Source organism: Diaphorina citri, unplaced genomic scaffold (genome assembly GCF_000475195.1).
Source record: "Diaphorina citri unplaced genomic scaffold, Diaci psyllid genome assembly version 1.1 scaffold35, whole genome shotgun sequence".
Lineage (NCBI taxonomy): Eukaryota > Metazoa > Arthropoda > Insecta > Hemiptera > Psyllidae > Diaphorina > Diaphorina citri.
The window spans coordinates 141,623-160,182 of NW_007377472.1; the positions used below are offsets into that span (position 1 = coordinate 141,623).

General features: G+C 38.7%; 1 protein-coding gene across 1 annotated transcript; it reads left to right on the forward strand.

Annotated features, from left to right (window-relative positions):
* Positions 1-1,074: 1,074 nt before the first annotated feature.
* LOC103512050 (pre-mRNA-splicing factor SYF1) lies at positions 1,075-10,527 on the forward strand. The gene is made up of 12 exons (XM_026825516.1): positions 1,075-1,233; positions 1,664-1,812; positions 2,035-2,158; positions 2,734-2,931; positions 3,567-3,751; positions 4,714-4,828; positions 6,418-6,565; positions 6,720-7,037; positions 7,469-7,703; positions 8,794-9,154; positions 9,720-10,040; positions 10,468-10,527. The coding sequence occupies exons 1-12, from the start codon at positions 1,201-1,203 to the stop codon at positions 10,525-10,527; spliced, it is 2,247 nt and encodes a 748-aa protein (XP_026681317.1). The 5' UTR covers positions 1,075-1,200.
* The last annotated feature ends 8,033 nt before the right edge of the window (positions 10,528-18,560 follow it).

Below are 18,560 nucleotides of genomic sequence, written 5' to 3' on the forward strand. Positions count from 1 at the left end.
TCCAGACGGCTTGAAAGAGTGAATAAACTGAAAACGTTTCCCCCCCTTTTTTTTCGAGTTCTATTATTTTAATAAAAAAAAGGTGAGTTTTTTTATGAAAGAAAAATGTGTAATTAGTTTGTAAATACGTGCGTACGGGAAAGTATAAGCGCTTTTGACTCTTGAAGGAGAAATGTTTACTTTAGTTTAAAGAGTAGGTATAATACCTATTATTCCGTACGCATTTTACAAGCAGTTAGGTAGGTACCTATGAATATGATGCGGGGGGGTTTGGTGGATGCTCCAAATATTCGAAGTCTAGCCTACAGTAAAGGAGAAAAATGAAGCTCGAGGAGGCCCCTCGCCCCCCTTAAATACGGCCTTGCCTACCTCATGCAACGAGAATACTAAAAATTACTTTTTGTAGTCAAGTCTTATTGGTAACTACCACCTTAACTGGGTAGGTACCTACAATTTTGACTCTTCATCTACTATAATAACCTAAAGGCCGGTTTCCACTTGTCGTTCGGAGAAAAAATCATGTAGTGGAAACACTCTCACACTTTGCCTACAGGACATTCGGAAAAAGATCGGATGAAACTCCCAAGTGGCAACGGGTCCTAGGCTAGGGTATGTAGGTACGTACCCACCTACCTACCTACCTAAATTTTCTGCACATAATAGCTATTACCTACCTACTGGCTCAACCAAGAGTTCATGGTAGATACCTACTTTTATTACTCTACGCCTACGTGATTGCCCTGACGACCATTTGTCCAGAGACTATCCACGTACAACGTTGCTTAACTTCAGTGATCCGTTGGGAACTGGTGTATTCAACGTGTTAAAAGAGCCGATAGTCAATCGACCACGGAAGTTTCTGTAAAAAGAAGAAAATAGTAAAAAAAAAACATGTTTTGGCACAAAAAACTTTTGACCATCGAAAATTTTGTCGAAAAAATGCTGGGATGTTGGGTAACGAAAAGTGAAGCACATTCCTCAGCTTCAGTACCTCCTTGGTTTTGGTTCGTGCTCGTGTCTTCCGACGTGGACGCGGCTTGTCACTTTGCGTTCAAAGCGGGAAAATTCAAATTTTGTGTATTTTTCAAAAGTGCAAAAGTGCTTCAAAAAACCAGCAAAAAACTCAAAAACTGACGTTTTCAAGCTTCTCTATAGTGAAATGGTTATTTGAAGTGTTTTCTGGTTGAATGCAGACTTGCCATGGCTATTATTAATACTTTGGATGTGTTCTTTGTAAGTATACGCTTATTCAGAGATCTGAACCTTTTGTAGGTTTGAAAAGGATATGATAGCTAGGCTCAAAAAGATACCACCTTCCTTTCTAGTACCTATGCCAGTCCAACTGGTGAACACTATTGGATATGGGCATGTTACAGCACAGACATTACTACAAAATATAAAAAGAAAAAATAGGACAGCATAAAAATGTATGTAAGGTTCAAGGCAACCAAAATGTCTTTTCCACGCAAGAAACTACCTCTTTTATTTAAGAATACATTAAATGTCTTAGTCCATAACTCCATACAAAAATTGAATAAGATTTTGCTTTCCTTCATTAATCCAACAGTGATTGTGGACACCATACTTGTGGATTTCAGTGATATGTAACACGTACCCACAGACATATGTACTCAACTACCTTTGTTTCTTTAAATATTTCCAGAATGAAGAGGACCTGCCATATGAAGAAGAAATATTGCGTAACCCATTTTCTGTGAAACATTGGTTGCGATACATTGAACACAAGAAGAATGCACCAAAAGCTATCATCAACACTATCTATGAGAGATCACTCAAGGAACTGCCTGGAAGGTATATCTTAATAGCTTTCTATAATATTGAATTGTTAATTTTTGTGGAAAAACTATCATAAATACTTGAAAAGTGATGCTCTGACCACAGTTCAACTCATTTTCTTACCTATGTATATTCTTATTCTGTTATTTCTTATTCTTTTATTTTTCCACCCACCTCACCAAAAATAATAAAAATAATCCTAGAAATAATAAATATACCTATATTTTCTTCTTTCAGTTATAAGCTGTGGTACAATTATCTGAAGCTACGGAGAAAACAAGTCAAAGGCAAAGTGATTACAGATCCAAGTTATGAAGATGTGAACAATACTTTTGAACGGAGCCTGGTGTTCATGCATAAAGTAAGTTCTGTTTAGGTACTTATACAAGCACCTACCTCCAAATGATTGTGCAGTTATTTGTTTGGTGTCATAATGAGACTGAAAAGCCCCTTCACTTCCACAGAATAAAAAAAGTCTTAAATGTATATTTTGAATAAAATAATATTTCAAGTTAACCCTGTTTGCATATTGATGGAGGACTCTGTGCCCATTGGGCAAAAAATGTCTGTAGTTCAATAAAACCATCTCTCTTCTTCTAAACTAAAGTGCATTAGTTATCAACAGTAAACCTTGGGAACAGTAGAGTTAATAAAATAAATCAGAATATACCCAGCTTATAATGTCATAATGAGAAAAGTTCCTTCACTCCTGCAGTCTAAAAAAGGTCTTGTGTACTTTTTTTTTTTTAAATACTTTTTGTTTTATTTTTTACAAATAAATATTACAGAAAATTATCAAGATAAACAAGAAAATAAAGAAGGGTGGTATGTTCATTGATTTTCATTGTGAAAAAAATATATTAAGTGTAAGTGGGGTCCAATGTGTTGGACTCCACTTATTTTGAACAAAATAATAGTTTGCCTCTCTTTCCTCAGATGCCACGGATCTGGCTGGACTACGGCCGGTTTCTCATGGACCAGCACAAGATCACACAGACCCGACATGTGTTTGATCGAGCGTTGCGTGCTCTTCCCATCACCCAGCATCATCGAGTCTGGCCTCTGTACCTCAGCTTTGTCAAGAGCCATGCTGTGCCCGAAACCGCTGTACGAGTTTTCCGACGCTACTTAAAGGTGGGATTATCAAACATTGGTCCTTTATCGAACTCTATCACGTTTCTGGTGATCCGCGCTCGCGTCAGTTTTTCCTTGTTGGCGTGGTGGTCAAGACGGTCGCCTGGTAAACAGGAAGGCGTGGGTTCGATCCTAGCCGAGGCATGGAGTTTTATCCTCATTTATTTGAGAATTTGTCCACGTAATAATGGAGCTCTAAGGGCTAGGTGGTAGAGAACGCCTCCGGCGTTAACCTCGCCTAGTGGTTACCTTCCACTCAAGAGTCTATTATTCAATATAGTACTTCGTTCAGAAATTTTCTCTGGCCATCCAAAGGGCAATTGGTTGAGCATTATAGAACAGGTGGAAGTATTTTAAATCACCTCAGGCAAAAATATGGAGGGAGTATTTTAGTTATGAAAATCTTATATTATAAAAGAGATGCAAATAGGTACTACTACTAAAAGATCGGAAGAGCGTCGTGTAGGGAAAATTTTTTTCCCTTTTTTACCACAAAAAACCCCCACCCAGTTTTTCCCTACACAAAAGCCCACCTGAGGCTTAGGTGTAGGGGCAAACAGCCCTAATGGATGGGTTAAGCTTTTACAAATCTACTAAGTTGCCTTAGGTACTAATGTATATTACTTTCTCCTCAGCTGTTTCCAGAGGATGCAGAGGACTACATCGAGTACCTATCATCCATAGAGCGTCTGGACGAGGCTGCCGTCAAACTGGCATACATTGTGAACAAGGAGAGTTTTGTTTCCAAACACGGCAAGTCCAACCATCAGCTCTGGAATGAACTGTGCGAGATGATATCGCAGAACCCAGATAAAATCAGGTAAAACCTAATTTAGAATAGAAAATACCTTGTTTATCCTGTTTGAATGAGACTAAAAAGTCCCTTTACCCCAAAGGTAATTTAGCCCTGAAGAGCGGAATATCGGACCTAAATAATAGCTGAACCATACATTTCTGGCAACTCGTCCGCGTCCCTGAGTCATTTTGATCTGCATAATTTATCAAAAATATATACAAAGTTCGAATGACTTGGGCCAAAATCTTAAGTCCCAAAAGCTACGAACAATTTTTGAGCTTTTTACAAATTTTCGCGGTAAAGAGCGGCCGAACCTTAAATTTCGCGAAAATCGGCCCAATGACACTTTTGATTTACAACCTGAAATGAGCCTCTGTACAATTTGACGAGCTGAGACGAAAGGTACGCATTCGGCGTTACTGCTTTCGAAGTTTCGATCTCTTTTCATATTTTAGCCCTGAATAATGACTCAATACTACTCAATATTTATTGGTTAATAGAACAGTTGCGCTTACTTGGGTGATGTTTCAAAGTCAAAAAGCTCGGAAAATGAGGGATTCCGGAACTTTTCTTTTTCTTCCACGACTTCTAGATCCTGAGATAAATCGATTTAAAAAATACCAGTAAATCTTGAACTCTGACGTCACGGCATACGCTCCCGTACGCGATGATGTCACATCAAAAGTCCCTCGCAGGCAACACATACATTAATCTGTTTGTGCGCATGCATTTCTGCGCAATTCATGTTTGTGCGCATACGTTTCTGCGCTTCTCCTGAAGTCTGACGTCAGAGTTCAGGACTCTGACGGTGAACTCTGACGGAAAATAAAGATTGAATTTTCGACCTTTTACAGTTATTTTTTCGGAGTTTTGACCTCAGATTTGGATTTTTCCCAACTTTTTACATAGGAATCGACCATTTATTAATAATTTTTACCCATTTGCAACTGCTCCATTACTAACATCTTGTCTGTGTTTCCTCCTAGATCTCTCAATGTAGATGCCATTATCCGGGGAGGTTTGAGGCGGTACACAGATCAGTTGGGACACTTGTGGAATTCTCTGGCAGACTATTACATCCGCAGTGGTTTATTTGAAAGGGTAAGTGACCGACAAAACCAATCAGAATAAGGCCCTGTAGAGCCAAGAAAGTAATAAGATTAATGAGCAAATTTACTTACGAAAGTATTTAATGTGTTTGCCAAATTTCAACAAAACCAGACAAACAGTGTAGGAGTTATGGTCAATCGAAGATGTCTTAGGCCACAAAGTGAGTCTTAACTCCGTTTAAGTTTTGGTATTGGTATAAGTAGGGCCATTGGCTTTAATAAACGTCCTTGGTCACTGCGACCCGTTAAAGTTCTAAACTCGGTTGGCTTAAGTTTTAAACTAAGCAATCTGATTGGCTATTTTTTTATTAGAATTTTCAAATCAACCAATCAGATTGCTTAATCCCAGAATTAAATTTAAACCCACTTTGGGGACCCCGGCCTTAAAAGGGTCAGACTCAAGATCATATATTTTGTTTTCCACAGCTCCTCAACCCAAGAGTGGCAACATTCTTTTCGTCAAGGGAGAAGTACAGGGTGGTGATAGAGATATAGAACCTCTTCCCTCGCATGAAATCAATCCAGATGAAATAGACATTGATGCTGATAGCTCTAGTGAAGATGAAGCCAATGATGATGAAGGTAAGTCTCCTAGTCGACAGGTTGTAGGTTCGATTCCCGCCGAGGTAAAATAGCCAAGAATAAATAGTGGCCGAGTGGTTAAGAGCACTAGATTCGTAGAAGCCCAACCCATCCTTCAGGGCTGTTTGCCCCTACACCTAAGCCTCGGAGTGGGCATTTTGTTAAAGCTCAAGTTTAAGCACTAACTCCCTGGGTTCAGGGTTCGGATAAATGCGGGGTTCGAATCTCATTGGGGGCAGAAAATTTTCTGGTCAAACTCTTCCGTTAGGCGTGGTTACATCCACGCCGTACCGTAAATAAAAAGCGGGCATAATCCTTGCTTATTGAAAAATAGGGTACGAATATACCCGCCCGGGGCGTTCGTTATTCTTAAGAGATAAGGTTCGTTCTCGAAACGGATGGCGTTCTCCTATCCGATTCTACTCTCTTTTCGTTTTAGGGACGATAAGACCTTAGCCGTTTCAGTTCCCTCTATCAAACATAAAAAAACTACTTAATTGTCACCTTGTGTTCTTCTGTTATAGACATGCCCATTGAGAAGAAGAGTATACCGGCTGAAGTGTTCGGCAGTTTAGGCAAAGCTGGACATGTGGAAAAATAATTGTTTTGCTTCCTGACAAGCAGAAGGACGCACGTTCAAATCCCGTCCGAAGCTGGAAATCATAGGATTTTATATTTATTTTTTATTCCAGAAAGCGCTAGGTCGCAGGTTCGATTCCCACCCAGGGCGAACTTTATCCTAAGCAGAAATTATAATGCTGTTCTAATAGAAACAGAAAGTGAAAAAATATTCCTCACATCACTGGAAAAAAAAAAAAAAAAAACAAACAGAAAATTTCGTAGATAAAAGAAGAAAAAAAAAAAAAAAAAAAAAAAAAAAAAAAAAAAAAAAATCGTTCAAGGATAAAATCATGGGAAAAAAGTATTTAGATTGTTTGCAACACACAAAAGTTCAATTCCTAAAGCTCACCTCCTTCGTTCAATGCTCCCTGTTCTCAGGCACGTGATATTTACGAGGAAGCTATTCAGACGGTAACCACGGTGCGAGATTTCACTCAAGTGTTCGATGCTTACGCTCAGTTTGAAGAACTGAGTCTGAACAAGCGGATGGAGGAGATTGCAGAGAACGATACACCCAGCGAAGAAGGTATGTGGAAGAGTGGAAAAAAAAGAAAGAGAGAAAAAAAAGGCGGATCTTATCCTGATGGGATAATGTTCGTTCTCGGAACGGTTGGCTCTCTCCTATCCTGTTGTCTCCATTTATTTTTGAATTTGATTGATTATTTTGTTTTCTCCCCCAGATGACATCGAGTTAGAGCTCCGTCTGGCTCGACTAGAGGACCTGATGGAGCGTCGTCTCCTCCTACTCAACTCTGTGCTACTTCGTCAGAACCCACACAACGTATTGGAGTGGCACAAACGCGTGCGATTGTTCGATGGCAAACCGCTGGATATCATTCGGACGTACACGGAAGCGGTGAAAACCGTGGATCCGAAGCTGGCGGTGGGCAAGCTGCATACCCTGTGGATAGAGTTTGGCAAATTCTACGAGGTCAATGACCAGCTGGAAGATGCGCGGTTGATTTTCGACAAGGCCACCCTGGTCCCGTATACGAAAGGTGAGTCAGTGAGTGCAGTATTCGGTCAAATTGTCTGTCCACCAAAGCAAACGTTTTGAAGTTGTCAATACGTTTGCTTTGTAAACACAAACACAGGTTTCTATCTCAGCCAAGGTATGGGATTTTGTCAGGACCTGGAGGAATAGCTGTAGCCTTGAAGTAATGCCAACATTTGCTTATAGGTATGCATTTTATTGCATCCCATTAAAAAGAAGAAGAAAAAAAGAACTTACTGCTGGGGTAAGAAGACTCTTTAGCCCCCGTTCCCTCTTGTCGTGGGTTTCTCCAGGGTTTTTTTTCCCGAATTTCTTATAAGCGATGTAATTTAAATGAGAGTGTTACCACTACACGATTCTTTTTCGAACGACAAGTGGGAACGGGCTTTGAGCAGTATAAATAAGCACTATCATTTGAATTCTCTTCTATTCTAGTGGAGGATCTGGCCACTGTGTGGTGTGAGTGGGCCGAGCTGGAGCTCAGGGCAGGCCAGGAAGAGGCCGCTCTCAGGCTAATGGCCAGAGCGACGGCCACGCCTGCCCGGCCTGTGGCCTATCACGATGAGGCTGAGACTGTACAGGCCCGCGTGTACAAGAGTATCAAGCTGTGGTCCCTGTATGCTGACCTGGAGGAATCGTTTGGTACTTTCAAGGTAAGGTCACTTTCAAGGTAAGGATACTTTGAAGGTAAGGTTACTTTCAAGGTAACGTTACTTTCAAAGTAAGTTAAGGTATTTTCAAGGTTAGGTTACTCTCAAAATAAGTTAAGGTACTTTCAAGGTAAGGATACTCTCAAAATAAGTTGAGGAACTTTCAATGTAAGGTTAGTTTCAAGGTAAGTTAAGGTATTTTCAAAATAAGTTATAGGAAGGTTACTTTCAAAATAAGTTAAGGTACTTTGAAAGTTTCAAGGAAAGGTTACTTTCAAAGTGAGTTAAGTTACTTTCAAGGTAAGGATACTTTCAAGGTAAGTATACTTTCAAGGTAAGGTTACTTTCAAAGTAAGTTGGGGTACTTTGTCAAAACCTCTTAAAAAAAAAAAAAAAAAAAAAAAAAGTGCTCCACATTTTGGTTGAACTCCTGTCCACTCATTTCATATTCCACGCTCATGGTGGTTTCAAAAATATCCAACAGAGCGCGTTAGCAGTACAAAAAAAAATGTACCTATTGCGAAATTATCGTAGCCTTTTAGAAATCCGTCAAGTTTCAAATCTTTCAACATCTTTGGTTGGCATTTATTTTAATTTGGGATCTTTTCAATTTATTTTCAAGTGAACTAAACTTAAAAATAGATGAAAGTTCAAAAATCCATTAAAAAAACCTCTCGATTTTAGCGCTCAAGTTTCACCTAGTGTTGGAGACGGGAACGAAACAAGTAAATAACACAGAAAACCTCGAACATGGACACAGAGAAAATAAAAATGTCAACCGCCAAAGGAATTTATTTTTAAATTAGCAAATTTGTTTTAATCCTGTTTAATTTGCCTAAAACCAGTGATTTCAGTGCTTAAGAAGAGTTATTTCCAAGTGGAAAAGTGATGTAGTGCATTGGATACCTTGGATTACCATTTGGACACCACCACTATCCGCTAACAAGAGCGGAGAGCCAGGAGCCCAAGTCACAAGAGACTGCTTGTTAAAATTTTTTTATTTTTTGTTTTTTTTTTTTTTTTTTTTTTTTTTTTTTTTTTTTTTTGTGTGTTCCTGGGCTTAGCGTCGAGAATTGTATGTCAAACTTTCTTGACTTGGTGGGGGCGGAGAACTACCGCGCTCCTTAATTTAGTACTTCCACATGTTTCTCATGAAGATATTACCATATTTATTCAACCTCTTCCCATCTATCCTCAGGCATACGAGAAAGGTATTGCCCTGTTCAAGTGGCCCTACATCTTCGACATCTGGAACACCTACCTCACCAAATTCCTATCCCGCTACGGAGGAACAAAACTAGAACGGGCTAGAGATCTGTTTGAACAATGTCTAGAAGCTTGTCCACCCCGCTACGCTAAGACTTTGTACTTGCTGTATGCAAAACTAGAGGAGGAGCATGGCCTCGCCAGACATGCTATGGCGGTGTATGAGAGAGCTACGGGGGCCGTGCTACCAGAGGAGATGTTTGAGGTGAGTATAACTTATAGCATGACGTCAGATACGCTATACGCAATATTTTGAGGTAGTATCCTAGTGAAATGGTCCTAATAGCATTCCATATAACTATGTTTTAATGTAGCGACCTCTGATAAATCTTTCACTATGAACCTCTGATAGCTCTTACTGAACGGATAATGTTCGTTCTCGGAACTTCTGCCTTTCTTCTATCCTGTCTTCCTTCTCTCTTCGATTTCGGGGCGATAAGACCTTAGCAGTTACATTTCCCTCTATCAAACCTCTTAAAAAAAGGTCTCTTTTTTCTTGTTCCTAACCTTTTCCTCTACGTCTGTATCTTTTCCCATCTCTTCCCAATAAAAAAAATGTCTGTTACCTATTTATACGTCTTCTATCCTGTCTTCCTTCTCTCTTCGATTTCGGGGCGATAAGACCTTAGCAGTTACATTTCCCTCTATCAAACCTCTTAAAAAAACGTCTCTTTCTTCTTGTTTCTAACCTTTTCCTATTAAAAAAGAAAAAAAAATGTCTGTTACCTATTTATACTGAACTAATTGATTCTGAATCTATGTCTCCCCAGATGTTCAACATTTACATCAAGAAGGCGGCCGAGATCTACGGCATCCCCAAGACTCGTCAGATCTACGAGCGAGCCATCGAGTCTCTCCCCGAAGAGCCGACGCGTCAGATGTGCCTCAAGTTCGCGGAAATGGAGACCAAGCTGGGCGAAATAGACCGCGCGCGCGCCATCTACGCACATTGCTCTCAGATCTGTGACCCGCGCGTGACAGCCGGGTTCTGGGCGGCGTGGAAATCGTTCGAGATCACGCACGGGAACGAGGACACCATGCGTGAGATGTTGCGGATTAAGAGGAGTGTGCAAGCGCAGTACAATACTCAGGTATGTCCGGGTTGAGTGAAGCAGAATTTACCATTTTCTCCTGCTTCTTTTTCTTGATTTTAAGAGAATTTGAACTTTTGTGAAAATACGTATCAGGAGATGGAGTTGGAGAAGGTTTGCTCATATCAATTAATTAGGAAGAATTTGTTTGTGGTTGACAAAAATGGGCATAAATGGACACCTCAAAAAAGCCAACTATGTAGTTCATAAAAAAAGGCAAGAAATAATTTCCTACTAAGCCATTAACAGAAATCCTTCAAATTTAAAGTTTACACATTTAGACATTCATTATCATTAGATTCAAAGTTTTGCAAATTTCAGAGGAGCGGGGTAGCTTATATGGGGAGTCGACAAAAGTCGTTGAAATTTTTCATAGAGTTGATTTATTTAGAATATTTAGATAATGCTATGTGTTGTATTGTTTCAGGTGAACATGATGTCTCTATTGACTGCAGGTACTCTTCACCTTCTTACACTAAAATCCTAAAATCCCAGGTACCTACCTACCCATTTAAGAATCTAAGTAAATTCAAAAGTAACATAACTCAAGAAATAATGTGAAATATTATGTTTTTATCATGTGTGGAATTTTTTTTTAGTGTGTATGTTATGATTAGTAGGTAGTCTTGAATTCAAGTGATGGAAAAAATACAGGTACATACATAAATAAACAAGTGTGTATGTAGGAATCTAAAGTTTATTGACAAACAAATAAATATGTAAATAACAACTAATAACAAAACCTTGTACCTACTTATAATTACTGTTCCTCTAAAGAAGTTTTATTTGAAGTTCTAACTACAAAATAAATATAAAGAATAACTCAATGAAAGTGCTGTTTCCTTGATATGAATCGAATTTCATGTTCATACCATTCTCTGAATATTATTTACTTACCTAAGGACCTACTTAAATATAGGGACTTGTGTTGCAAAATCATATTTTCTTTACGCTTAGATTTTTTAACAATTTAGTAAGAAAGAGATGAGTAACTCAAAATAAAGCCAGGAATAGGAAAGAGTCTTGAAAGGCCTGGTGGATCAATGAGTTGAGTAGGTATCAATTAGGTTTGGACACCGGGTTCGATTCCCAGTAAGTCCCACCAGAGGTTCCAGTGCACTCAGCCTTTTTTTACGTTTCCAATTTACTTACTGTCACAACTAAATATTTACAGTAATATCTAGCTCATAGAAAAAAACCTACTCAAATAATATTTCGGGGGTATGGATGAACATGGTCTTCATTTGACAAGAGAGTATTTCTTTGCATGATCCTTTATTTTTCTAGAGTTAATATTTTAGTACCTGAATTCGTTCCTTAAAAAAAAAAAAAAAAAAAAAAAAAAAAAAAACAGTAATTTTTTTTTTTTTTTTTCCCTATTTCCCAACTTCCTAGTAGAAGATACCCTACATACTTCGTGTCATAACAGACCAAATTTTTAACAAAGAGAACAGCCTAGTTTAGCTTGTAGGGTAGCGCGGTATCCTCTGGAAGCACTAGGTCGCGCGTTCGAAATCCACTCGGGACGGATTTTATCCTAACGACGGATAAGGTTCGGTCTCGGAACGGCTGCTTCTTCTATTCCTGTGTTCCTCACTCTTCGTTTTCCAGGGGCTTCCAGAGGGGAGGGGGTCATCAGGCCTAGGTTCATCAAGGGGGCCTGAAACCATTTCTGTAGCAAGGGAAATTTCAGGCTGTTTAAGGTCCCCCAGTCAGCCTAGTTAGCTTAGTTGGTAGTGCGTCTGCCTTGTAAGCGCTAGGCCGCGGGTTCGATTCCCGCCCGGGGCGGATTTTATCCTGATGGGATAATGTTCGTTCTCGGAACGGCTGGCTTTCTCCTATCCTGTCTTCCTCCTCTCTTCGATTTCGGGACGATAAGACCATAGCAGTTACAGTTCCCTCTGTCAAACCTCTTAAAAAAAAAGAAGCATTTATATATCTTGTAAAAAAAATATCTAGTTTTCATTTAAATTCTTACCATTCAAAAGGTCCTGGGTTCGACACCCAGGTTTATTAACTTTATCACAAAATACTCGGTACCTAGGGGTACTTTATCAGTTTATCTAGTCTGTGAAATCGCAAATAATTTTGCACCCAGTGCCAATAGCACGTTAAAATTTAATACACCTGCTCCCAATGGATCACTAAAGCTAAGTCCCGCACGCGTGGTTGGTATCTGAATGGATCACTAAAGCTAAGCCCCGCACGCGTGGTAGCGCGTCTGCCTTGTAAGCACTTCGATTCCCGCCCTAGGCGGATTTTAGCCTGAAGGGATAATGTTCGTTCCCGGAACGGCTGGCTTTTTTCCTATCCTGTCTTCCTTCTTTCTTCGATTTAGACCTTTAGACGTCAGCAGTTACAGTTCCCTCTGTCAAACCTCTTTAAAGAAATAAGTTCTGTAGGCACGTGTGGTTGGTATCTGAATGGGTGATCATCGGGTGCTACATGAGTTTCTAGCTACGATGAGCTGTAACCAGCCTCGTGAGGTCAGTTGAAGAGCTGGCTCAAAAAAAAAAAAAAAAAAAAAAAAAAAAAAAAAAAAAAATCCAGGCCAACTTTGTTTATTGGGGTTTTTCATTTTCTAAATTTTTGCGTCGATTTTTTCTCAGAGGTGGTAGAGGGCAACATTGGGCAGTGCGTCCAAAAGCGAAGTTCAATGTTCTTTATTGAATAATATATAAACTACAATAACATGAATTGTGCGGTGTCTGAAGATTAGATCCGGAAGTTTCATCGATACCAACGAGATATTTGAGAGGTTGAGAGAATCCTCTACTTATTATTCTTTTGATCTTTCAGAGGTCTCTGGTAATAGTGTCTTCCGGATTTACTCAGGCTCATGTACAATTTATTGTTTTCTAGAGGTCTTGCAACTAAAATAAAAGTACATCAACAGGGTGGAATGGTAAAGATTGCCGTAGGCAATAATTTCGCCTTTTTGCTTCTAATACTGTGCCAAAACCTGCCTCGGTAGCGTAGTGGTCAAGACGCTCGCCTGGTAAACAGGAGGGCGTGGGTTCAATCCCAGCCGAGGTATGGAATTTTATCCTCATTTATTTGAGAATTTGACCACGTAATAATGGAGCTCTAAGGGTTAGATGGTAGAGAATGCCTAAGGCGTTAACCTCGCCTAGTGGTTGCCTTCCACTCAAGAGTCTATTATTATTATTATTATTTGTGTACATACATGTACCTAATTATAACGTCCAAGGGGTTTTAAGCCCTCAATCCTTCCAACGCTTTGAGATGGATATCATGCCTTTATACTAATGTACCTATGTTCAGATGAGCTATGTAAACATTGTAAACCTGAGGAGATATATTAGAGATAGGTTCACTTGTTATTTATTTTATTATTGCTTCGGTAAAATGAAAATCAATAAATATTTATCCCTTTGTGCGATATTAATGAATACCACATTGTTTTGTTTTCACATTTGAACTTCATTCCATTATGATTGTTGAATGTTCATTGTAAATTTGTAATAAGTAATAATCCCCATTAAAATTCAAATTGTTTATTACCTATGTAACCTTTTAATTATTGAATTAATTTTTAATTCAATCATACATCATTTGCTTCCACTCAAGTAGCCATCTTGTACATTTTACGGTTGACATTCAAATTATCCATCCCTCCATTCCCTACCTAAAAGTAGGCCACTCGATAGGTAGAAAACTTCCTTAGTAATCTTAGTATGTAGGTACTTACATAGTACATACTAGGTATCTATTTCTCATTACCAAGTTAGGTTAATAGTTAGATTAGATAAAATCCACCCCGGGCGGGAATCGAACCCGCGGCCTAGCGCTTACAAGGCAGACGCACTACCAACTGAGCTAACTAGGCTGGCAAAACGAAGTTTAAACTCACATTGTGGTCCCGGTCATTATTTAGTATTCTGTTTTATTCTGCTTGAGTTTAGTTTCCTATCCTCACCTTGTGAACTACATAGGGAGCAAAACTAGAACAAACATCCTGGCTCCAACGATGGATGATGGGATATTAAATTCCAACTTTGCACAATTTACTGCATGCTGATGTACTTACACCATTCAAAACACTACCCAAATACTATTATTGATCGTGAGAATTGATTTATTTTATTCCGCTCTAGGGCAGCCATTCTGCCATAAGATCAAGCTAATAGCACCTATGTAGGTATAGTATAGTTACATATATACCACCACGGTTTTGGTGCTGAATAATTTGAGGTTTATAATCTTTCCAAGTCATGTTATTTAATTTTCCGCTACTGCTGACCTTTCTAACTTTCGTGTGGTGTAATAATATATATTAGATAATATTAATATGTATTGTGTCTAATGTATACCTATGTACAGAGTAACATAGGGTTAAACTCGTTTTGGCCTTTCCTATTTAGTAGGAAAAGGAGATGAGCTATTACCTATACAGCCAGGTAGGAGTCTAGTACCTACCTGGTATTATCTACCTGAGTTTACAAGAACTATTAGACCATAAGCGGTGAATTAATAAGCTAAAATGAGGAATTACCTTACGATAAACGATATCAGTAATGACTGTAATGAGATATATTATAAAAATATTGACTATTATAGTGTGATGGCTGATGGAGCCAGCGAAGACGATTTTGTGCTGTGATTACGACGAACAAAAGGCTGACATTTGAAATATGATAGATAGGAATGTTACCCATTCCGTCGATGCAATTTTCATATTGTAATCGTGAAATCAAGAATACCCATCTTCTCTCAGATGCAGTGAACTTTAAAACAACACCATTTCGTTTTCTCACACTTCTCAAGTCAAGTACATCTACATCTCAAGACTTGGGTGAATAGATCACTTGGTACACAATACACATTATTGTAAACAAGATGGAGTGTGCTTGTATGTCTGTGGTAGATGAAAGGAAGAGAAGAGAATCTGTTTTGGCATCTACCAATAAATAATTTATTTTTATTATAAACAAAGGTTAATGAAAATTATTGTAATTATTGAAGCACAGAAGATATTGTTACCTACCCGTGTGTGATGTAGAACATATTGCTAAGAAATTATGAATTCAACCTACAATTACTTTATGGATTATTAATTTTAATTGTTCTCCTATTCTTGTTCAATAGTTTCTACTGTTGCACTTGTAAGCTTCTGTTCTGTTTTTACGACTCAATTTGTTTGCACAGAGAACTTTCGTTTCAGTCCAACCGGAGTTTTATTGTTACAATATTATGTTTCCAGATCCTGCTATACGAGTATTAAGTATGTGCTTAAGTTTGAAAATATTCATGGTAGGTATATGTAAATTATTGAATAGACCATCATGGTATACCTATAGCCTATAGATACCTACCAAATTTGATGCCGGCCCGAAAGCTATAAGATATAACTAGTTGGTCCGAGTAGAATTTGGTACCCGGGCCAACCGAAGGAATGGACAATCGTGTTACCATTTTACCAATCAGGTTCACTAAGTTGGGTGCACTAACCTTAATGAGCTTTTCAGTTGATATATTTAAGACTCAGACCTCCTGACTCGTGAAAAATGACCTGTGTGTATGGATTTATGGACTGCAGGTTCGATACTCATCAGGTGTCACGAATTGATCCAGTTTAAGCTCGTGTTTACGTTGAGCTTTAAGTGGTAACTTTGAGTTAAACTTATTAAGCTTTAAGTTGTAACTTGATAAGAGAACATGAAGCTCGTGACTTTGACAGTGAAATAAAACACTAAAATATCTCTATGCATAATGAATAAAGTGGAATAAAACACGAAAGTGGAAACCTCATCGCTCTACTGAAGTCTTCTACATTTTATGTTTAAGTAGTACTCCTATGAGTATAAATATCTACATATGAAGCTCCCACATCTGCCTGTAAAGGAAAGTAAAGTACACACATCTTTGGTTTTAAATAAATTTATATTATTTACTACCTATATTTTATTGTGTTAAATTATTTTTGAATTAGGTACTAAAATGCATACACAATAGCACAAAACATATTTAGGATCCAATTTTCTTCTTCTTTTTCTTCGCCTTTTCCCATGTTCAGATGGGGTCGGCGTTTGTCATCGGCCTCAATCAGCTTTAGAGTGATCGCTTTGAGGCCAGGCTATTTAGGATCCAATACAAAATCTAAATTGTTCTTTGGTTTTGCGCGATTATCCGCCTCATAGCAGATTAATAGCTATGTACATAAGTCAGTGTGTAAGTGTGAACAATGCAAATCACTCTCACGTAAAATAGGTAAATAAAGCAAGGTGAATAGTTTAGACCAGGGATTTCCAACTTCCATGTGTATGCGGGCCACATGCTACATTGGCAGGTATTTCGCGGGCCACATACACAGGAGAGCAGGCCCAGATCTAGGATTTTATTGAGGGGAGAGGTTGGATGCTAAACATTTTCGGAGTCCTCCCCATAGTAAAAGAGCAAAAATTAAGCCCGATGGGACCCACCCAAAAAGCTTCGGGAGCCACAAAAATGGTCTGGTGGGCCACATGTGGCCCGCGGGACGCTAGTTGGAAACCCCTGGCTTAGACCAAGTCATATTCTCTTCGGCATGAAATAGATCATAATGAAAATGTTTAGTGTGTGAATATCCATTATCCCTGTTAAAAACACCGCTGTGATATATCATGTGTACAACATGTGAATCAACACATTTCATGCAGAATATGATGTATGGTTATTGCGAATTACATACGGTATCAGGGAACCCCTTTATCTTATGTAGTGTACTCTATATTTAAATGGGTGAGTTACGTTTGTTTCTAGAAGAAATTAATCGTCAAATCAGAACGGTTTAGGTATATTTCACATAGTAGAGCTTCAGTTTTGCTGTGGTAGGAACCTTAATACTATCTAGTCAGATGTTTGCATCCTAAAAACAGTGTATCATAAACGATTGTGTACCTACCTTACCTAGCTATGTATTCGAATTAGATGTTGACTGAACGTACCTAGGCTGACGGCCTGTCGGGGACCTGCCTAGGAGACGACCTAGGGGAACGGCAGTTTGAGAGGCTGTCGAAAAACGCCGCCCGTCTGTACACTGGAAAAGACGAAGAAACCACATAATCGGCAATTCCAGTATACCACAAGATGTACCTACTGGCTAGATAGATTCAATAATCCTAATGCCTTTAGAAACTCAAGACTAGCAGCGAATAAGGAAACAATCATTATGTTCGAGAGATTTTGCTTGAAAGTTTCAGAAGCTTTGATTATTATCTCGAGTTCGAACGAGCTAGATTTAGAATCTAAATGCTAAAGAAACCTCTAGCAAGACGCTACTCAGAGATTTGCATGGAAAGAATAAAAGAAACCATTGTCTTTTAATTATGAAATGTCTTACAAGTTTTGGCGGGAATGATCTTTTGTTCAAGTACCTACCATCATCGTCTGTATGACAACCAATGATTGTCTTTGAAAAGATTATAAAGGTTAAAGGTTCTACTTAGGACTAAGAATGGCACCTCTATGTTAGGACTAAGAATGGCACCCATCAGTGGTTATCCTAAACGCAGAACTTCTAAAGTTCCACTTTAAATCCTGATTCTATCATATTAATTCATTATCTAATATGCATTATAATAGATATTCTTTCAATATCCAATAGATAGTGAAGATTTGTAAAACAATAGGTAATCCAGTATACTAACTAAGTTCAACTTGGAAGGAGAAAGTTATGAGGAACCTTTATGCAGAGTTCTTCAGGAGTTCAGGCGGTTCAGAAGTTATCATTTCTAAAGTTACACGTTTTATTTTCAACATGGAACTTTTACTCTCAAGATAACTCTATTTGATGTTCTGTTGTTAGTGTTCGGCTCCTTATTAGTTGCATAAGGACCTGATATGTCACTATATGAGAAAAGATGTGAGGAGAGATGAAAAAGACAAGATTGTGAGAGATATATAGCTCATTCTAACAACTTTTTAGCAATAAAACACTGGCAATGTTTGTCTCTGGAAAGAAGAAAACTGGTAATTGTGTCTCCCAAGAGACTAAATTATCTAGTTTTTCTCGTGATAGTACATTGGAAAAATCTGGTGTGAACATCACACGACTTTCCTTATCCTATTGAATGATGCTCATTTGGGTATTCTTCTATTGTAACCTTTACAATATATCTAACCGTTTAGTCAGTATAGCTAAAACCGCCAAAAAGCGGTCGAAAACCGCCAAAAAGAGCCCAAAATGCCACCAACTTCACTTATCCTAACCAAAAGTTTTGTCTTGCATCCCCTCACATTTGTGGACTACATACCAAATTTCAAGTCCCTAGCTCATACTGTTCCCGAGATATTATTGAATTACACCTAAAACCGCCAAAAAGCGGCGGAAATGCCGCCAAGCGTTGCACCGATCTTAACTAAAAGTTTCGAAAAGGTATAGTGGACGGACTATTGTATTCGCTTCGGTGTCTGTCTGTCAGTCCGTCTGTCTGTCTGTCCCCATAGGAAACTTATCCATAAGGGACGGACTATTGTATTCGCTTCGGTGTCGTCTGTCTGTCTGTCTGTCGGTCTGTG

Excerpts from the sequence above, each read along its gene's own strand:
- LOC103512050 (XM_026825516.1), top strand. The coding sequence starts at position 1,201 with ATGGCTATTATTAATACTTTGGATGTGTTCTTT. Across the intron at positions 4,829-6,417 it reads GCAGTGGTTTATTTGAAAGG|GCACGTGATATTTACGAGGA; the intron begins GTAAGTGACCGA and ends CCCTGTTCTCAG. Across the intron at positions 7,704-8,793 it reads AAGGTAAGGTCACTTTCAAG|AACTACCGCGCTCCTTAATT; the intron begins GTAAGGATACTT and ends GTGGGGGCGGAG.